This window comes from Podarcis erhardii (genome assembly GCF_964252035.2).
Source record: "Podarcis erhardii genome assembly, chromosome: Z".
NCBI lineage: Eukaryota > Metazoa > Chordata > Lepidosauria > Squamata > Lacertidae > Podarcis > Podarcis erhardii.
The window spans coordinates 35,617,487-35,640,070 of record NC_138504.1 but is presented as its reverse complement, the minus strand read 5'-3'; the positions used below and the strand labels follow the sequence as shown (position 1 = coordinate 35,640,070).

The following is a 22,584-nucleotide window of genomic DNA, read 5'->3' as shown; positions in this document are numbered from 1 at the left end:
AAGCAAAGTAAATAAACACTAGCATAAAAAGAGCTTGCTGGATCAGTCCAATGATCCATCTAATACAGCATCCTGCACTCATAGTGGCCAGTCAGATACCTGTAGGGAAACCTGAGAGGACCAGAGCTCGAGAACACTCTCCCCTCTTGTAGTTTCTAGCAACTAGTATTCAGAAGCACTGTGGAGGTAAAACATAGCCATCACAGCTAGTAACCATTCTCCTCCATGAATTTGTCCAATCCCTTTTTAAAGCCATACAAATTGATGGCTATCACTGCCTCTTGTGGAAGCAGGTTCCACAGTTTTAACTATGAGCTGCATGAAGAAGTCCTTTATTTTATCTGTCCAGAATCTTCCAACAACCAGTTTTGTTGGATGTCTGAAAGTTTTCATGTTACAAGACAGGGAGCAAAACTTTTCTGCATCCACTTTCTCTATGCAATTCATACTTCTATAAATCAGTTTTTATAAACAGAAACAGAGGCTCCCCCAAAAGCTAATTATTTATATGTGGAACCCTCCTCCAAGTGATGGGGCTCACCACTTGCCATTAATAACAAGAGTTGCATGTCAGAAGGCCAGTTAAATGCTTCTCTGGGGTCTTCTCTGCAACACCAGGGTAACTTTTCAATCCTTAAAAGGGTGCCCTCGTTCAAGCAAACTCAAGAGTTTTTGTAGAGGACCACAAAGACAGTCTACGCTGTGAAATGGAGGTAAACAGCCCTTCAATGGGCCAAACTGTTGAGCTATTATGTATGAGATAGAGGTGTTTGGAGCAGAGTGAGTCTATGCTGGCTATAAAGAGGACAGCAAGCAACTGAAAAGAAGAAAAAGGGTAAGAGGAAAAACAAAAAAGGAAGAGGGAAGAGGACTAAGGGGAATAAGTGGAGACAACCAAAGTTATATAAATGTATATGCCAATTAAAAAAACTCACTCAATGCTCTCTGGCGTTCCAGTCAGCACGCAGGGTCTCTCTGGCATTCCGCCGCTGTCTGTAAAAGACAAAGCAAAAGAAAAGAAAGATCAACAGGTACTGGGTATCTGATAATTCTTAGCAGTGTATCAGTTTCCAGCTGGTTGAATAAAAAAGACTGGATTACTTCAGTGCATTCTATGTTGGGCTGCCCTTGGGCTTGGTTTGGAAGTTCCAACTGGTGCAGAACACAAAGGCCAGGCTGTTCATGGGGGCACCTGGCAGACGGCATGTGACACCTTTGTTGAAACATCTGCACAGGCTGCCCATCCACCACTGAGCCACGTCCAAGGCAAATTAGTCTTGTACTAATTTACAAAGCCTCAAATAACTTAATAACTCAAATAAATAAAGCACACGCACAGATGCACACTCTGCCTGGCTATGTGTAAAACAGAGTTTGGCTTTTGGAAGCACAGAATCTTGAGTTCTGTCCCCTGTATAAACCATCCAAGCAAGCAGGCAAGCAAATTCTGCACACATTCCCTTCAGCGTCCTTGTTTTAGTCTCAATATTGTTACTCATGGGGAACGGAGTGATGCTAGGCTTACACTAAAGCTAGCGTGAGCAACGAAAAAAACTCACCTGGCATTGAACAACTTAGGACCAAGGTTGCTATATCCATTGTCAGCCCTACTCAAGTGTAGACCCCTTGGAAATTAATGGACCTAAGAGAGTTGGTCAGGTTTATTGATTCCTTAGAGTCAACTCTGAGTAGGACTAACAATGGCTACAACACCATGGCTCCAAAATTGTTCAGGGCTTTTAAAGCGGTCTCTAGATTGCCGCCTTCTAGGGAGGAAGGAAGGTACTGATTTTGGGAGAGGAATGTGGGGCATGTTTTTTTCCATTGGGACTGATCCTTCTTGTGAAAGGAGAGGGAGAAGGCTCTGGCCCTGGTGAGAAGCCTTGCAGGAGAGTACTTTTGGAGTCTAATAGAATGTTTTATAGGACATTTCTATTATCCTAGCTTTCAAGTTGGTCAGACAATTTTATATTTAATATACCAATCTAAAAGACTAGCAGGTGTGTGTAATCTTAGTGCTGCCTTGGTTCTTTGGGAAGCTGGAGGTGGTGAGGGGGTGAAATAACCTTACCTGGCGCAATCTGAATTTTGCAGCCTGACTCTGCCTGAATCCGAGAAATCTGCTCACCACCCCGGCCGATAACTGAAATAAAATTTGGAATTGATCAGGATTTTGCTGCTGATAACAGACTAGAATATTGCTGGGTTTTTCATTATTTCAAGAGCAAGATGTGAACAAGCACATGACTGAAGTTTTGCATACATCTATGAAGGGAGCATTTGTAAACTTAAATGTCTGGAAGAAGATGAAGCGAAGATGCAATGCTCCGAAATCACAAGTTTCAGGTCCTCCACCCACCTATCTGTTAAGTGCAACTGAGTTGACACCTTCAGTCAACAAACAATTGACCACTCCCAGCCAGCTCTGCTAAACCAATAGCTAAGTCTCAAATTCTGCTGGCAGGCCATCCTGCTTGCGGCCTTTGGGGCATCTGGAAAGAACAGGATGCTGGACTAGATGGGCCTCTAGCCTGATCCATCAGGGCTTCTCTTAAGTTCTACTTGCATGCCTAGAAGCAGGATGCCTTTGAATACCAGTTGCTGGGAGTGCACTCAGCTTGATGACTTCCCACAGGCATCTGGTTCATCAGTGGGAGATCCAGATGCTGGACAAGATAAGCCGCCTTTGGGTGGCTCCAGCTGCAGGGCTCTTCTTATGTTCTACCACCACTACCTCTGAGTACTAGTTGCTAGGAACTACAGGTGGGGAATGTGCTGCTGTTGCGCTCAGGTCCTGTTTGTGGGTTTCACAGTGTGGGTGTCACAGTGGCACCTGGTTGGCCACTGTGAGAACAGGAAGCCAGACTGGGTGGGCCCCCTTTGGCCTGATCCAGCAGGGCTCCTCTCCTGAACCTGGGACCCTGAGCAGGCAAGCACATGCTTCACCACCAAGCTGCACACCCTCCCCCTTGAAATAGCCCTTCAATGGTATATCCCCCCCCCACATACACCCCAAACCATTTCTCCTCTGCTCACCCCCTCCAACCCCTCCCTCCCAGCACATTACCGGCAAAGTTGGCCATCAAGGTCTTTAACTACAGGCCACTGTAGCACTCAGGAAGTAACTAAATTATCCTCAATTGATTTTAAGGTTCACGTGGAAAGCATTTCCCCCGAAATTGCCACGTTCTCAGCAGCATTAACAGAAATCCGTGCTGTTATGCTGAGCACTACCTATCATAATATATATTACTCTTCAGATGGAAGGAGTGTTCACAAAGGCCCCGTATGAAGGAAAGAGAAAAATTGCTGCAAACCAGAATACTTACTGAATCCAACCATTTTATCAGGCACTTTGAATTCTTCGGTTATTACCCTGAAGAAAAGAGAAAAGGGGAGACTCATCACGACAGATAGACATCGTCGCCTTTTCCAATAACATCAACTGTCACAGGACATTTAGGAAATTGAGTTTCCATCTCCAGAAAGTGAAGTAGGAACTAGTTCCAATGTTATGGAAAACTGGGTGATGAAGAATGGAGCTTTTAGCCAGTAGCCCCTACCAGCTTCCTACAAGGGTGTCTGGAAAGGTGCCCTCAAACCAGTCAGCCCATGCCCTAAGTGCTGTCGGGAAGGGCTTGCTCTGCCCCATCTCAGGGCATGAAGCACATTACAGACATGGACACGAGCTTTTCAATGTGGTGGTGCACCAACTCTAAAGAAGGCTTGTCACCAATGCTGCTGAGATTACAAGGCCAGTTGAAAGGACACTTCTTTGCCCAGGATTTTGCAGGGGTTTGATTCAGTTTGGCTGGCTGCAAATTAACAGCTAGCCCATCTGTACTACAGTCATACCTCGGGTTGAAGTAGTGTCAGGTAAGTATTTTCGGGCTGCGTGCTGCAGTGACCCAGAAGTAACAGAGCGTGTTACTTCTGGGTTTCGCTGCTCACGCATGCGCAGACGGTCAAAATGACATCACGTGCATGCACGGAAGTGGCAAATCACGACCCGCACACACGCGGGTTGCATTCGCTTCTGGATGCAAGCAGGGCTCCGGAACAGATCCTGTTCGCATCCAGAGGTACCACTGTACTGAGAAGGAGAGGAAGTAAGTAACATAAAACTCATATATTGCTGATTGTGGAAAAACAACAACCTCAAAGTAGGTTGCGCCCAGGATCCTATTCCAAAGGCAAAAACTAGGCTGGGATCCAAAAAGGCAGGCTGTTTTTGAGTATACATCTGGTCGGGGTGTGTGTGTGGCTTTGGGCTTGCAGCTCTTGCATACCACCAGAACAGACATCATGCTACATGGCAACCTGCTTTCTAAACCAAGTGGGAAGGGCCACAGCTCTCCCAACAGCATTCTCCAGGTAGGAATTTTTTGTAAACCACTTCGAGGGTTTTTATACAACCAAGCAGTGAACAATTTCACCAAATAAGTAACTCAATAATAGGACATGGGGTGTCCTCTGGCCTCACACATGTGAGAGCTGCTGACAGTCAGAGAAGGCAATACTGAGCTAGATGGATTAATGGTAAAAGGTAACTTCCTATTTGGTATCTGAAGAAGTGTGCATGCACACGAAAGCTCATACCAAGAACTGACTTAGTTGGTCTTTAAGGTGCTACTGGAAGGAATTTGTTTTGTTTTTCCTATTTGGGAAGAGACATAGCTCAGTGGCAAAGCACCCGCGGTGCATGCAGAAGTTCTCAAGGCTCCAAACCTGACAGCGTTCTCATGTAGGACTGGGAATGTCCCCGGTCCCAACCCTGCTGCCAGTCAGAGTAGACAATACTGCACTAGATAGATGAATTGTCTGATACTGTGCATACACATACAAAAACAACACTCTTACTGATAGCCTTTCAAAAGAAGCACAAAAATCTGTTGTTTCAAGGTTTTCGTGGGTTTTTCCCAAACTCCATTTGGCTACTCGAAGCAGCTTCATGAATCTCAGCCCAAGACACAACGTTTAATTCAATGCAGACCTTCCTTTCTGCGTTACCCACTGCTTACGCGTGCCTCATCTCTTTCCAAACAAATGCATGCAATATCCAGGAACGCAAGCAGAAAACTTCAGTCTTGGGGCGGGGGTGTGTGGGAAGAGGAGAAACTGAGCCTACGCAGTTCTGCCACGTTCTCAACCTCTGACTCTCTAACACTCCAGTACAGATGGCAGATCAATAAACAATTAGAAGTGATCAATAAATAATAAAACATAACCCACTGCTTACCTTTGATGTACCAGGGCCCCTAACTGGTTACCTACTGTGTCGGAGAAGAGAGAGAAAAGAAAAAAATCAAAGCATTAGTACGGATAAACTAACTTCATCTCTATAGCAGGGGAAAAAAAGAGTTCTTACCATTTTCATCAAGGGGGGAAAAGAGAGCGAGAGAGAAAATAAAGGAGAAGCAGCGCTAAAAAACAGCAATTTGGGTTCAGTGGCTGAAATGAATGTGTTACGTGGAACAAGAAACAGGAGGGGATTTCTTGATCAACAACAGCGGAGAAGCGAAGTGTCCAGCTGAACGCAGGATAGGAAATTGATCCACCTTGCTCCCATGTGGTGAGGCATGGGGAGGGGGAGAAATCCAGCACCTCAGGATCCCAGAATCCCTAGAAAAGTGCAGCCCACCCCAACCTCCCCAAATTAAACCCAATGTAAAAAAATAATAATAATAATAAAAGATCAAGCAGATTGGTACAGCATTTAAAAGGTGGGGAGAATAAGAAGCCATAATACACAAGAGATTTGGAAGGATTTAGTCTAATCAAACGCACTGAGAGAGAACAGAGAGAGAGATTGAGGAGGGGTTTGGGAGGGGGGACTTGCAACATACTTCTCTGGGTCTCTCTTAACTGTGCTCCATGGAGCCAATTTACCCGAAGACCTGTTAAAGGAATAGGGCTGTTAAAGAACCTTGCATCATCACCAAGTTTTATGTGCTATGACATTTCTACTCAATACGACCAGGGGAAGAGCTATGTGCAAGGTTGTCTTCTGTGCGTGTACACACACACCCCAATCGGAAAGTTTCCATTAGTTGTTGTCACTACAATTTATTACCTGCCCTTCACCCTAAGGATTACAATTATTAAAACACAACCTTAATGCTAAAACACAATACTGCATGATATCAGAAACAGTTTAGGACAACTTAAAATTACAAAAAGAGCTGTATCCTAAAAATATACATGTCTCAAGTATATACAACTTATTCTTGCATTTGCAGTGGGGTTGAATAGATGACACTTTGGGTCCCTTCCAACTCTACCATGCTAAGATTCTATGTGCCAAAAGCCAGGGTAGGGTGATGTGTCTTCTGCATTCGCCGGAAGATGCATAGTGAAGGCATCATGTGCACCCACAACTTAGGAGCTTAGCACCAGGGAGAGCCTGTAGGGAAGGATGCAGTTTTTCAGGTATTTGGGGTCTAAGCTAGTTAGGGCTTTAAACACTAATGTGAGCACCTTGAATTGGGTCCAGAAACAAACCAATACATCTATTTAAAAACAAGGGTTATACAAGATCTGAAGGGAACCCCAGCCAGCAATCTGGCCACCACATTTGAGGCCAACTGAAGTTTCCAAGTTGTCTACAAGGGCAGCCCCATGTAAGGCACATTGCAATAATCCAGAGTACAGTGGCCAAATCATCTCTCTCCAAAAGTGGCTGCAGCTAGTGAGCCAGTTCGAGCTGAAGAAAGGCATTCTGATCAGTGAGGTCATCTGAGCCTCAAGTGACAAAGTTGAATTCAGGAGTGCCCCCCCACCGAGTGCAATAATCTCTCCCACATCAAAGGGCTGAATTGCAAATAAGAGACAGTAGCAAAGCTGGGGGGGGCGGGGAACGGACGGACCATGTTGTGTCCAACTAAATTATGAACAAGTTCCTCAAGTGCAACAGAACTTCTCTCTACTCTACTTCACCCCTGCATCTGTTCCAGAAAATTGTGGTGGAAGAACACCAGGGGATTGGCCAGGGGAGGCGGAGGCAGAGCAGTGGCGGTGGGAAGTTATGTTGTGTTCCATAAATTATTTAGCACCCACAATAATTACATTAACTCCTCAAGTTGTGAGGCTTTGAATACATATATAATTGATCTAGAACAAAAGAAGAGATCCAATGATATATCAAACTCAAGGGGTATGCCCACACAAATAAGTGGACTAAAGTCTATGAGCTTCAGGGGGCTGACTAAATGCCTAATTTAGATACCACTTGAAGAGTCTCCTGGCACCTTAAAGGCTCATTGCATTAGCTTCCATGGACTCCAGGCCACTTTGTTGGATCAGCAGTTTTGGCGAAGAGTCATTCCTTGACCAACAAACCTAAAATTGTTGCTAAACTTTTAGAGACGATACCTGCCCATACAACAACAACTGTGAACACAGGAAGAGCCGTAGGTCAGTGGAAGAGCACCTGCTTTGCATGCAGAAGGTCTCAGGTTCTTTCCCCAGCAGCAATTGCAGGTAGGACTGGGAGAGACGTCCTGTCTGAAACCCTAGACAGCCACTGACAGTTAGCTCCCTATGTCCCTGTTTAAATCAGCCTTCAATTCTGAACCCTAAGGACTGGAATCTTAGCTCATTTTCAGGGGAAGCACCACACACAGCTCAGTGGGTAGAGCAACTGTTTTGAAGGCAGAAGATCCCAGGTGCAATCCCCAACATCTCCAGGTGGGGCTGTGAAAGATCCTCTGACTAAAACCAGGGAGAAACACTGCCAGGCAGTGTAGAAAATACTTAGTAAGCTGGAGCAAGGGTCTGATTCAGTATACAGCAGCTTCCTTTGTTAATACAATGGTTTGTACCTTAAGGCTATGTGAACCAAACAGAATCCACTTGCTCACCCAAAAATGGGGGTTTGGGGGGCATGCTCAGTAGGAAGCACCCAACATATTCCATTTTATGCTCACGCAAGCAGAACCTTAGCAGAACATCTCACAAAAATGAGTTGCTGAGATGTAACAACTGGCAGAAACCATTTCAATTGCATCTCCTTGCTGAGGTGCAAACAGACTAAACTTCAATGAGATAAATTTTTGCCTAACCACTACCCTGGGCACCCACATACTATTTTTAACCTGAGATTAAGTGGGCCATCCTAGGAATCAAAGTGGTGTCAGAAGGGCAGGTACAGACACACACACAACACGAAATTGAGGAGTGATAAAATACTACCAAAGCTCATCACGGTCTCTGATTAAATACATGTTTTAGGCAAATAAACACAACAGGCAAAAAGATGGCCAATCTATTTCTGCTCTACATCAATCACTTCCTGACAATACAGGTCCCCAAAGTCATCGACCAAGTGCCAATATTTTTATTGCTCTGCATCTCTTAGAACGGGAGCTGCCACTGAGCAATTAACACCCTGATATGCCTTTTGAAAGTTCCCACTGCGAACTGAAGGAGCTCGTATTGGCTTCTGATCAATCTCATGGGAGCAGTGTATGACAGAGTGGGGAAGCCGGTGGCCAGAGCAGGAATCTACAAGGGATGCAAAGGTCTTTTTTAAATTGTGGAGAATGAGGATGCTGGGATTGTTGGGGGCGGCGGGGCGGGGGAGCTTGCTAGCTGTCATCCCAAATCCATGTCTGCTCCTCTCTACCCAGGACCGCAGAGGATTAAAGGGATGCTCTGGGATTTCTTCTACCTACTAGAACAGTGTTTCCCAACTGGGGGCCAATTCCCCACCTATTGGGACCACAGGTGAAAATTGCATAAATGGGGGGGCCACAGCACAAGGCTAGGGGGCCACAGAGGGAAGTGAGAAGTCAAGGGGGGAAAACAATTGTTAAAAATCCTCATTGGCTGGCTATCCACTTGGCCAATCACAAATGGCTAAGGGGCGGGGCCTAGCACTCCTTTTTGCCACATGCATTTTCTTTGAGCAGTCCTGGTTTGTTTCTGAACTCAGTGCCTAGTTGAGCGGAGTCATCTGGTGCTACTGACTTGCACCTAGTAAATAACTAAGTGTCTACTCAGCAGAAAGCTGCACTGAGTTCAGTGGGCCTTACTCTGAGGTAAGGGTGTGTGGGGCTACAGCGTTTTATCTAGGCAGCCAGGGCTCCTCCGGATGACAATATCTTTTTGCATCAGGTCAGTGAGGACCACTTGCTTTTTTGTTTTTCCCCATATATACATAACTCTCTTTGCGCCTTTTGGACTGCATCTGTAGCTTTCCTCCTCTGTATCAAATAACTAGGGTCAAATGAGTGTTGCTTACTTTTAATAATACATGCTTCAACAACATTTCAGTATGTTCCTATCATTTTATGTAACAGTATTTTACATAATGGCGTGCTCTGGTCCATGGGGTCATGAAGAGTCGACTAAACGACTAAACAACAACAACAAATTTTGTATAAATTATAAAAATTATAAACATGTTTTGCTTAAAAACAAAACATTTAAATAGCTTCCTTTCTACCTGTGGGGGGGGGGCATGGGCGTAGCCAGGACTTTTGTTAGGGAGCAGGCTTTCGTTAAGAGGGAAGAACATCTTATTTGTATTGATTTTTACTTATTGGGGGGACAGCTAGCCCTCTTCCCCCCTTGGCTACACTGAGGGCTGGGCACAGGAAGGAAACAAGGTTAGAAGAGGGCCATGGTTGGAAAAAGGTTGGGAAACACTGAACTAGAGGACAGAGGGGCTCTTACGCTAGTAGCTTAGTGAGTTTCAATGCTGTGCAACACAGGGATCCAACACTATGATGGAACTAAAAGAAACTCATCCAAATGGTGTAATCTACTAGGCAATAATCACCTGTTTATGCGCACTCTAGTGCAATGATGTTCCTTTGGGACAAAATGTTTTGCTGGTGGAACAAGTATTACATACACACACAAACACACACACAAATACCCCACATCGATTCTCGAAACAGACTGTGGGAAAAATTTCAAATTGCTAACATTGACAGCAAACTTCTACTATTGATCCAAGAACTATTCAGCAATACAGAAATAACGGTCAGAGTAGGTTTAAATGGTGATATGACTGATGCTTTTAAAATGTCACGAGGAGTGAAACAAGCTTGCCTTCTGGCTCCCACTCTTTTAAACTTTCATATTAATGATTTGGTGCCAACGCAAATTTCCCATTCCTAGTAATTAGGAACAGAAATATCTCAATATTAATGTAGACAGATGATTTACTGCTCCTTTCCCAATTGGGCCTCAAAAATCTCTTGGAGGTGTTCAGTACATCATGTAAACAAGAAGGCCTACTTATAAATTACTCATTATTTTAGGCAAACACAGTCCTAGGTATAAATGTTCAGATCAGGAAGCCATAGGACAAACTTGCTCATTTAGATGCCTGGGTGTACTCTTTAGTGAAACCCCCTGTTGGAAGTGTCAAATGCAGGCAGTGCAATTTAAAGCACAGAAAACCATAGGGACATTGATGAAGTTTTATTACAATAAGGGAGGGCAGCTGGTTGAACCTGCCCTAAATATATTTGATAGCAAGTGCTTACTCAAATTTTCTGTATAGCACTGAAATATGGGGCTCTGATTTGAACTCCATTAAAGTTTTGGAAACACTGCAAAATATTTTTTGGGGGGAAGCTATACTCTCTACCAGAGCTTTTTTCCAGCTGGAACTCACTGGAACTCAGTTCTGGCACCTCTCAAGTGGGCACCATTGCCATTGTAAGAGAACAAGGGAGGCATTCTTGGTGAGTTCTAGCACCTCTTTTTCTATAAAAATAGCACTGCTCTCTACCATCAGGTCAACAGCTCTTCTTCATACAGAATCCAGGTAGTCAACAATTAAGGCAAGAACAGACTGCACTCAGTTAATCTTAAAAAATGCTACTATGCCTATTGAGCCTCTTCCTGTGTTGTGCTATATAGAATTGGGTGATAACCAACTCCAGAAAGCAGCTTGTCAAGATGTTTTGGACTATTACTATTTTCAAGAACTGAGCTCTGCATTGACTTTGATAAGCGTCAACTAAGGCATTGGCTCTTCTGAATATAATCTAGAAGGGACCTACAACTAATCTGAAACACAAAAATCTTCCCTTGCAAACTAGAGGTAGTTATCTATCTCTGACTAGTTTCCTTAAGAAATGCTTTTATTGAACTGTGTTTCTAAGTGATGCCCACTGCAGTCTTGGATGGTCACTACAACAGAGTCCCATACACAGGGAGATTTTGCATTTGTATTCATGTCATGTTTGCAGACATGAAGGCTGGCACCATCAACTTGGCCAAGTAAGAATCCTTTGCAGACAGCCACAGTGCCTGGAGACTGACAGTCAGGTTGTGTATCTATAGCAGTGACCAGAGGAGGAATGCAGAGAGAAGAAACGCCATGGTGCATCTGCAGCAGCACTACCAGATGCTTTCATCTGCCCCAGCTGCAACAAAACATGTCTCTCCCATATCAGTCTCTACAGCCACAGCAGGCACTGCAACCTTCCAACAGTTTGACTTCAACCCCAAAGGCACACTTCTCCATAGTCTCCCGGGACAGACAGATGCCAACAACCAGAGGCACCAATAAACTCATCCAGTGTGATTTCATATTAAACTTCCAAATCACTACAACAATTTATAGTGATTTCATCTAACTCCTTTCCCCCTAGTGTTTTCTTCTCTCTAGTATAGCATGTATGTTGGCAAATTAGGTTTTAAAAAGGCAAAATAATATTGGAGCTGCCAGAGATGCACAAGTGAAACTGTTTTAGTGCTCAGGCTCAGGAACTTGGCAATGTCTTTATTTTTATTATGGATAATTATATCATGGATATATGTTCTGTATCCTTTTATTAATACTATTACCTAGTACAAGTTTGTCATGGCCTTTGGGCTAGAGCAATAAAATAACTTGAACAACGAGGGTTCTACAGGTTTCCTATAATGAGTGAGAAGGAATGCTCAAAGTAGACCTACAGAACTTAATGGGCCTAAGCCTACGTATGTACATATGAACAAATACTACTTCAACCCACAGTTGGCTCATATTTTTAAAGGACCATAGATTTTTAAATATTTGTTTTTTACAATCATTTCAAGTAGAAAATAAGTGCATCAAGGAACAGAAGGCTGAGTCACAACCAGAACTACAGTTTCCTAGTTGCAAGAGTATCTGTCTCTTCTCATTTTTGAACAGGGTGTGGGAGACATTCAATGTGATACACACACGTGTAGTACAGTCCACTATCTCATGTAAAGTTTCTGCCAGGATTCAGAGCAACCTTAAGCAAAACATGTTCAAAAGATCACCTTTTTCCTCTCCTCTATAACACAAACCCTGCAAGACATGGAAGCATGTGCAAGCAGTTAAGACTAGAAGACAGTTATCCTTCCTGACAGCCCTTGTGGAGGAAATAAATTAAAAGAACATCAGAGCTCAAGGTTGCAAGGTACAGACAATCTAAAGCTCTATTTGCTGTCAAACAAGCCCATTTTGCTCTGAAAAGAGTTAGGCTAATAGAGAAGCAAACCTCTGGCTTTTTTTTTAACGGGGAGGGGATTGTTCAGAATGCAAGCTGCCATTTACTATCGAGGCAGAAAAAAACTTCCCATCAGCCTCCGAAATAGAAGGGTCGGCTGAACTTGCAGCCCCCATCATCGCGTGTGCGCACTTTCCCCTCCCCACTTTTACATCTAGCGGGCACAATTTTAAGTTTAACGGCTGTCATTTTACTGCAAAATAAGGGAAAACGTTGCATAAAAATCGGCCCCATTTTCCAGGAGCAGCCCCCATCATTCAAAAAAAAAAAAGTCTGAGTCTACCTCAATTGAGATTTACTCTGAAGAAAAGACAAGCAACATCCACAGGATGGATACATTTTTGTTTTGTCTAAATGAAAACGTTTCTGACAAGTGTTGAAAAGAGGACAGTGGCCAACCACAGCAGACTTAGACCACTTCCACCTGCTCCTATCTTCACTACCTTCACTAAGGGACATAGTCACAGTGGCCTTTGAGGCTCTTAGCTCCTGCTTGTTTCAAGACGGGCAGGCAGGCACATTTTGCAGCACATAATTTAAAAAAAAGGGGGGGGAATCTGTTCTGTGTTCCCAGCTCCATTTCAAGCCCAGGTCAGTTCAGCCAATTCCAGCTGCTGCTGTATATTAAGGATACTTTCAGGGAAGGAGGTGGGTGTTACGATTGCATCCTCAATATGGCCAATAAAAACCCCTCCACCCTCTCTTCTCCCCTTCCCCCAACACCCTAAGAACTTGTTACAACCAGCACACTGCTGTTAAGCGCCTCATGCATAATCCTCCATCAATCAGCTGCCCATTTACAGAAATGGATAGGTATGCTGTTAAAAGTCATATCTGAAGCTGAAGCTCATTGCTGCTCATCCCAGCGGTTGAGAAAGCAGGTCCAAGAATATGCACGAGTAATAGAGGTGAAGAAAAGGAACAATGAGATTTTGAATGCAAGCAAGACAAGGGCCCCTTTTTCTCTTGTTGTCCCCCTGCCCCCCAGACAGGTTCAGCAGGAACAAAATAGGTAAATGTCAATTCAAAAAGTTCCCAGAACTTTTCCCACTGATGCAAACATTTCCAGGCTTATTTGCACTGGGGGAAATTTCCAGTGTCTTTGAAAGCAATATAATTTAGCATGCTTTCATAAACATAACTAAAAACTTTGAAGCACTGCCATGCTAGCTAGATGTACTTAGGAAATAAAGGTAGTATTCCCCCCATCCCCCAAAAAGGAAAAAACAGAACATCAGAATAATCTCCTGGTTTGAGAAATTTCCTCACCCGACATGGTAGCTCCATCATCATACAACCAGGGGTACATCCTAGTTAGCTCCCTGCCAGCATCAGGGCTGCTGTGGAACCTTCTCTATGGCCCTTATTTCTCTTTCAAGTGAAGATCTTCATTATATTAGTCTGCATCTTTCTTGGAGTTACTTTTAACTCTTCTTATTTAAGGAACTGTTTGTTTGCATACTTCATTGTGGTGGTAACCATTTTACTTGTTTTATAATTGTCTATATTGTTGCAACCTGCCCTGGGGCTCTATGGTAAAGGGTGGGCAAGAAATCAAATAAATAAATGAATGGAACAGGGATCAGCAACAGCCTCCACAGAAGGCTTGGGATCTGGGTGAAAGGGGTGCATTGTGTAGCAAATTCTCTACATTTTCAAAGCTAAGCAGGGTCAAATATGGTTTCACATTCAATGGGGGACAGCGTGTTGAGATTCCTACATGACCCTCAGGTTCTAACTTCTAACTCTACGATTCTCTGAATTCTGAGTTTTGCAGTTGTATTAATGGTTTTTTTGAATCAATGTTATTGTCAATTGTTATAAAATGGTTATTGATTGCTTGAATAGTCTGTTGGCTGCAAATAAAATGATGGTAAAGGTAAAATACTTAATAAAATCAAACAAATCGGGGGCAGTCTTCTCCCTTGCTGAAAGAAGCAAGGCTTCCCAGGCTTGAAAGAAGAACCTGCAGCCAAGATGTTGCAGCATGTGTGCTTGGCTGCGCTGAGTGCTTGTGGGGCCCACAACAGTCTCTCCGGTTCACAAATGTGCCCAGGAAACCTTGACGAACACAGTCATAACTGAACAACTCCAGGGCCACCAGCTGTTCCATGTGACAACCAAAGTTAAAACGTACGTAGCAAGCACATATAGCTGACTGGTGCTGAAATGTATTATAATTTAAGTCAGTGCCTAGTTGGGTTGTCTGATACATTTGTGAAGTTTTTGTTTCAGAAATAATTATAGGGAGCTGCTGCCCACTAAAACACTCAAAATGTCTTTTTCGCCAAGCATGACATGGAGAGCACATTGCAGCAAGCCAAGAGGGGGAAGGGGGGGTCACCCCATAAGTTATTTTGTTTGAGCTTAGAAATAAAGTAAAACTCACTACAAATTAAGAAAAGAGACAAAACGAGTTCAGAGAATGCACATCCTTTCAATGCATTTAGGATCTCACAGTGAGCTAGAAGAACATTTGCATAGTTAGCCTCAGACAACAGGGCAAAAGCATTTACACACCATGAACTTAAATATGCCTCAAGCATTCAGGAACTAATCACAGAGGAATACAGGTTTGATGGGGGACCTGAGACCTGCCAGTGACCTATAACTCCTATCATCCAGGCTGGTTACGGCTGAGAGGAGTAGAGAGTTTAACAATACATGGAGGGTGAAACAGTCCCGCAGCCCTAATCTAAGAAGAGGCATCCTTCCATCCCGATTGTACCATGGAATTCTGTTACTTAGATCAGATATGGGGATACATGGGGCCTTCCATATATTGCTGGATTCCAACTTCTATCATCCCTGGTTATTGGCCACTATTGGTGGCTGCAGGGGCTGAAGGGAGCTGGGGTCCAACAGTATCTGAAGGACCCACAAATATCCCCCCTGTTCTTGTTTGCACTAACTAAACTTAAGCATTTTGATCCAGAATTTAGAACATTTAAACATTTCACTTTATATTCTGAAACCACTCTTCTTTTCCCCTCCAATCCTTCCCAAACTCACCAATGGTTCCAATATTGGGCAGTGTGTGTGTGTGTGTGTGTGTGTGTATGTGTCAGATGAGGGTATGCATTCTCATTTTTAAATCAAGGTTTTCCATGCACATACCGTACTTTTCCGTCTATAAGATGTCCCCATGTATAAGACACCCTCATTAAGAAAATGAGGGGAGATGGCCCAGAGTTGCTGAGCTTTTTTGTGGAGGATTGCACAAAATCCACCTCCCATCTGCCCCATCACCGTCAGCAGCTGCCTAACGCCCGCCCAACTGATAGAGCGTCAGCCAATCAACACCACCCATTGATGCAGCAACAAATAACACACACAATAGCTGCTGACAGCCACAGCAGCAACCAATCAAATGTTCACGCTATGCACTACCCATGTATAAGGTGACCCCCCACTTTTTGGCATGATGTTTAAAGAAAAAAATATATAATCTTATACACGGAAAACTACAGTACACTGATTTGGCCAACTTATTTCTGAATGCAGCCGCTCATGTGGCTGCAGTAGATGCCACTCCAAGAGGAGTTTTCTGGGAAGCCCTGGATGCAACTGAGGGATGCGGAAAAAAGTCTCAACACACCTGGCTCTTTAAAACCCAGCCAATAGGATTTTTTTAAAGGGGGTATTAAACTGGAGACCATCTTAAAATCACAGCAGGTTAAACAGACCACATTTAGTCAGGGCAGTAAGCTTTCGAATACCAATCTCAGGAGGGGAGAACTGTTGCACGCAGCTCCTGCTTGTGGGCTTCCCACTGATTTGCCACTATAAGAACAGAAGGTTGGACTGAATGGACCAGGGCTCTTATTATTTTCTGTTCACTTGGGTTAACATGAGGCAGCTCAGTGGGGTTCACCAGCCAACCTATCTATGGTCCCACGCACAGAGTCAGGCTAGTCACATAATGAGTTAGGGGTATATCAGCGTATGGAAACCAACAGACCAATAGGACATCCCTAACTCTGCAGCCGTTGGAACTAGCAGACTCCAGCTGCCCTCTCCCCTCCCCTCGCTTCCCAGGCACAGCTTCAACTGAATTTCACCATCAACTAATCAAGGGAACATTCAATCTAGCTTCATAAGCACTGCCCAAACCTACTTGTCATTTGACAAGCCGTGCCATCCAGGTGCAAAAATTTGATCAGTGGCGTTTAACTACCACGGTTCTGCTTTATCTGGAAAAAGAGTAAAGTGGCTGTCCAGATATAGTGACTGTGGAAGACATTATTCTCTTAATCACTTCTGGCATTCCAGTGTTAATCTTCTTTTTAAAAAAATAATTTTATTCATAAATTTTAACAAATAAACAACATTTCAAATTTAGCAATCCAGCATTCCTCCAACAACTTCCCCTCCCTCCCTCCATGGTTCCCTCAAAATTTCAGCTTATGCTGCATATTATAGTTACTCTATACCTTCACCTTCTCTCACAATAAAAACAAAAAGTTCACCCCTACTGCTACTCTTACTCAAATCCTATTTGCGTTAACATTTTTCCAGTGAGTTTTCAAGTATTCTGCAAATATTTTCCAATCTTCTTTAAAATCAGTCTCTTTCTTATCTCTAATTTTACACATCAAAACTTGCCAATTCTACATATTCTATCCATTTCAGCTGCCATTCTCCTTTGGTAGGTACCACCTCATCACACCCTTTTTGTGTGTATAATATGCTGTCATATTCCGTAAAGAAATAGATTTATGTTTTTTTTTGGGGGGGGGGAATATCTGCTCCAGTTATCCCTAGTAAAAAAGCTTCCGGTCTTTTGGGGAAAGTTACCATAAATTCCAACTCATTATAAATCATCTCCCAAAAGTCCTTAGGTATTTTGCATATTCACCACATGTGGCAAAATGAATCTTCTACTACAGGGATGTCTAACAGGTCAATTGGGATTGACTGGTCGATCCCTGGGAGGTTCCGGTCGATCACTGTTGATCGCAGGCTCCTTTTCCTTTGTTTTTGCCTAAGAGCAGCCGTCCCCCCCATCTCCCCGCCCTTCATTTTCGCATGATTGTAGGAATGGAAGACGGAGTTTTCGCTGTAAGGCAGATTGTTTCCATAGCTATCTTTTCGTGAGCGACTAATCTCCTTTCCCCTTTACTCTAGTCCGACATTTCCCCCTTAATAACGGGGCTTTCCTACCTAAAGCAAGCTCAAAAACTTTGAGCTGAAACCCACCCCCCCAGGGGTAGATCACTGCCAGTTTTTTCCCCTGTAAGTAGATCACAGTCTCTTGGGAGTTGGACGTCCCTGTTCTACTACAATGCTATTCTATTAATTTGCAATAAGCACTCTGCCAGCAGACATCATGCCACCAACACCCTCCCCATAATAATATGAGTAACAGCAAGTATCAAAAGGCAAAACAGAAGAAAACCAAGGAGACTTACTTCCATCATCCAGGGGCCGTTTTACTCCGTAACCGTACACTGAAGGGTCCACAAGCGGTGTGGAATTATTCAAGTGAGGGATCTCACCAATTTTAGCAGCCATTTGCTGTAGAGAAAGAAAGAAGAAGTTTGGAACAACATGAGCAAACTAGTTTACTTCTTATGTGGCTGAAACAGCAAGAAACAGCTTTTACAGCAATATATATATTGCGGGGTGGGGTGGGGAATCAAAATTTCATCATGCTAGAGCGTGACCAAAAGACACACGATGCAGCATGAGTGAGAGACGGAATCCAAGAGGAGGCTATGCAGATGGCGGCAGGTTTATAAAGGCAGGAGAAGGAACTGATTAGTTAATGAACTGAGCCAACCAGAGCACAGTACGGGTTACCTGGGACCTTGGTGGGTTTGCTCCTATGGAAGTGGTTGACGCAGATACTGCCAACAAAGAAATAACAAGTTGCACCCCTCCAGGGTCACTGCAACATTATACTCTCCCGCTGCTCATGCCCATTTTCCTGACTAAATTAATTAGAGGTGCCTGTTCCTAGATTCTGTTAACAGTTGAGCAACAGGCTGAAAACAACCCCCACAGAGATGCTTTAGGAGCACATAGGACCATGGTCCGGCTCACAACTCAGCCATGGTCAGCTGGAGGTCTCCTCCACATGGGAGGTGTACAAGTCACAACTGTGGTGGGGCATGCAGGGAGTGTCCACCCAAGAGGTATGGTGCAGCAGGGAGGGGCTATGGCAGCAACATGACACAGTTTCACTGTTGTTTCAAAGGGCCAGTAGTGCAAAGGAACAATGCCATTTTGGTGGCTCAGCCAGAGGGAACCAACCCCACACTGGCAACCAAGAAACTGAATTGATGTCACATGCCAAAAGGGATACTGGGAAGCCCAGCTAGTTGGAGCTGCATCTCAACCAGACTCCCCAGGCAGCTTGGCTACACCAAGGGATGGCTAACATGGCACCTGCAGGCACCAGTGTGCCTGTCACTATCTCCGATGGCACCCATTAACAATTTCAGTAAATACCCCCTCAAAAATCCAAAATGCATTCAAGACTTTTTGCTCTCCCTGCTCAGTTCCTGTTTGCACAGACTCAGCCTATCAAACATCAATGTCATACCCTACCCACCCACAGCTGTCATTCTCCCAACATGGAAACCCATACATGCTGCTCTCTGCACCCCAGAACAGCCACAATACATCACGTGCCCCCATGTCAGGATCAAGCTAATAGCTGACAAATCCTGAGCACCTTCTAATACCAGAACACAAGGGGTGGGGTACTAAGAACTCTCCCTCTCTCTATAAAATTGTAACAGGGCTAAACACATTTTCACAAATGCCATATTAAAATGGAAGATTTATTGGGGGTGTCAGGAACAGAAAAGATGTTCTTGTGATGTTCTTAAAAAAGGTAAAGGACCCCTGACAGCTAAGTCCAGTCGCAAATGATTCTGGGGTTGCAGTGCTCATCTCGCTTTACTGGCCGAGGGAGCCGGTGTTTGTCTGCAGACAATTTTTCCGGGTCATGTGGCCAGCATGACTAAGCCCAGGGGTAGGCAACCTAGCCGCTTCTGGCGAAACCAGAGCAGTGCATGGAAATGCCATTTACCTTCCCACCGGAGCGGTGCCTATTTATCTACTTGCACTTTGACGTGCTTTCGAACTGCTAGGTAGGCAGGAGTTGGGACTGAGCAACGGGAGCTCACCCCGTCGTGGGGATTCGAACCGCCGACCTTCTGATCGGCAAGTCCTAGGCTCAGTGGTTTAGACCACAGCGCCACCCGCGTCCCTTACAATGTGGACATAAAAACAGAAGCCACCTTATCACACCAGGCAACCCTGACAACTGCAAAGCTGTTGCAGAGACATCTCTTTTTTCCACTTTAACTTGTCTCTCCCCCCCTTTTTAAAAAGTACAGTAGAAATGAGAAACCTGTGACCCTAGTGATGTTATGGGGAATCCAACTCCCATCAGCCCCTGAAGCCAGTATGGCCAATGTTCAGGGATGGTGGAAAGTGGAGTCCAGCAACATTTGACCCCTGATCTAGCTTGCAGCATCATTCCCTACTGCTTGCAAGAGATGGAAGAAGCCCTCTTATTTAGAAGAGGCAACCCTCATGAAAGAAGAGGTGACCTCTTCTTAGATCAGGGAACTGTGTGGCCTTCCAGACTATGTTGGGACTCCAATTCCCATCACCCCCAGTCAGCATCCCCCAGCCCAAGCCCCAATACCTCTCCGGCTCACACAATCCAGAGGGGCATTAGGGCTCCCTTAAACTGCTCAGCTGGGGGTGGCAAGCCTCCCGCTCCCCAGCTAAGCAAATCCCCATATCACTCTGGCTCAAGCGAGCTGATGGGAAAGCGGACTTCTTCAAAGGCTTAGGCAGGCAGAGCCTGAGAAGTGCTTGCTGTGGCTGGGAAATATATCGTCCAAAACTGATGTGAAGTCCATTTCACTCACTCTTTACTGACCCCTGCACACTCCTTTTGAATACAAGTGACAACCATTTTAGGTACGTCCAAATGATATATGATCACTAGTGCACAGGTCCTTTTGGACCTGTATGAGGGAAGAATGTAGGTGGAATGGGGGAGGGGCAGAGCACACTTATGCGAGATCTGCCAATACATGTGGGGGCTGGGAACAGAAACCCCCATGTGAAATGGTTGTTGCCTATAGTCACATACATATAAGCTTTCCTAACTTCTCAAACCATGGTTTACACAGGTGAGAACAAGTGCCTGGCTTGTCTGCTTCCCACTGTCTGCTTCCCACTGTGTTAAGGCTTTAGCATTCCACTGTGGCTCACATTAAACCACAAAGTATCTGAAGAAGTGTGCATGCACACAAAAGCTTATACCAAGAACAAACTTAGTTGGTCTCTAAGGTGCTACTGGACAATTTTTTTAATATATTTTGACTGCATCAGACCAACATGGCTACCTACCTGAATTAAACCACAGTTCCCTGTTATAACTAGAGAACTCTAGCTTAGCATTGGTTTATGAATGAGACTGATAAACCAGTATCTCCTGTCTTATTACAGAATCATAGAACTGTAGAGTTGGAAGGCACCCCAAAGGTCATGGTCCAATTCCCTGCAATGCAGGAATCTCAACTACCCTGGTTAGATGAGATTAAACCACACCTCCCCACTTGGAAACTGCCCTTGCAGTGAGAATAGAATAGCGAAACAAAGGAAATGGGGAGTGAGCAGCACAACCATGATACATCAGTAGTAGCAGGGAAAAGAACTTACATAGACAGAGACAGACCCATAAAATTGCTGCTCCAAACATCTGCCCTAAAGTACATTCCTCTAGGAAGAACCCCAGCCTTCTGATTTACCCACAAAAAAGTCTATACCAACAACATCATACAACCTACATTCGAAATCAGCAAGAGCAGCATTGTTCAGGCTTCCTAAGAAACAAGAGTTATGTCAGCCAACTCACTTATCTGAGACTTGTGATGCCCAGGATAAAGGGGAGTACGGGGGAGAAAAAGACTAGAAGTTCATGAGTGCCTGTCACAATAGAAGACAGCTGTCACAATGGAATTGTCACAAGGGAATGAGCTGTGGGGTCTCCCAAGGATCTGCTCTGGGACCTGTGCTATTGAACCGGGTTCAAAAACAGGGTTAGAAACTCAGATATATAAGCTAGGCACCAGATGGCTCCTTAAACCAAGGTTAGCTGCTAAAACAAAATATCTAGTTGCCATTTAAGGGCAAGATGACTCTAAAGTCTTCTTTTTCATAGACTGACTGTGACTGATTATCAGTTAAACATCTAGCTAGTTCTGATGACAACACTGGGCTAGGTTAAGAACTTTGAGAACTTAAAAGACCATTCATAACATAAGAATATTCTTCACAACTGTGAACAAAGCAGTGGGATGGGGTAAGTGCAGACAAGTTACTTTTAGTCCAGCATCCTGTCTTCAAAGTGTCCAGCCCAGATGCCCATGTGGAGCCAGCAAACAGGATTCAAGCAAAAGAGGACTCTTCTCTTCTTTGGTTTCCAGCAACTGATATTCAGAAGCACTGCTGCCTTCAAAGGTGGCAGTAGAGCATAATCTTTGTGGCTAATAGCCATCAATAACCCTCTCCTCCATGAATTTGTCTAATGACAGATAGGTAGCCGTGTTGGTCTGCCATGTCACTATATAGAAAGGTCCGGTGACTTCTGTTTCAGTGTATCTGAAGAAGTGTGCATGCACACGAAAGCTCATACCTAGAACTAACTCAGTTGGTCTTTAAGGTGCTACTGGAAGGAATTTTTTTATTTTGTCTAATGAATTTGTCTAATGAAAACAAGGTGTTGTTTTTTTTAAAAAAAAACAGGATGGTGAAAACTCAACCAGACTGTGAAGCACTCTAAAAGACCTCTCTGAACTAGATGAACAGGTGTCAAAAATAACAGATTTTAAGTAAAAGTAAAGTAATGTATACCAGGCAGAAGTAAATCCCTAACTCGACTTATACACTGATGGGGGTCTGAACTGGCAGTGGTTGACCAGGGAAAAGGATTTGGAATCATGGTGAATAATACCACCATTATCATTATTTAAATAATTTATATAAGAAATACTTCTGAAATTCATTTCAAGAAGAAATGCCAAGGCGCTTCAATAAATAGTTCAAGAAAATCAAAGTTTGCATGTTGGTA

The 22,584-nt window shown here is 44.0% G+C and overlaps 1 protein-coding gene across 6 annotated transcripts in view; it reads right to left on the bottom strand.

Annotated features, from left to right (window-relative positions):
* Nucleotides 1-22,584, bottom strand: part of FUBP3 (far upstream element binding protein 3) — a 60,623-nt gene that overhangs the window by 28,058 nt on the left and 9,981 nt on the right. For 2 of the 6 annotated variants that reach the window (XM_081847124.1, XM_081847121.1), the window contains exons 2-7: nt 17,894-17,999; nt 5,847-5,897; nt 5,240-5,273; nt 3,330-3,376; nt 2,072-2,143; nt 936-993 (exon numbers count right to left, since the gene is read on the bottom strand). In XM_081847124.1, the coding sequence (XP_081703250.1) occupies nt 936-993; nt 2,072-2,143; nt 3,330-3,376; nt 5,240-5,273; nt 5,847-5,897; nt 17,894-17,996 (365 nt within the window). In that variant the 5' untranslated portion in view covers nt 17,997-17,999. Of the gene's footprint in view, nt 1-935; nt 994-2,071; nt 2,144-3,329; nt 3,377-5,239; nt 5,274-5,846; nt 5,898-17,893; nt 18,000-21,301; nt 21,434-22,584 lie in introns of those variants that run through there. The other 4 variants (XM_081847126.1, XM_081847122.1, XM_081847123.1 and 1 more) reach the window with 3 other exon arrangements.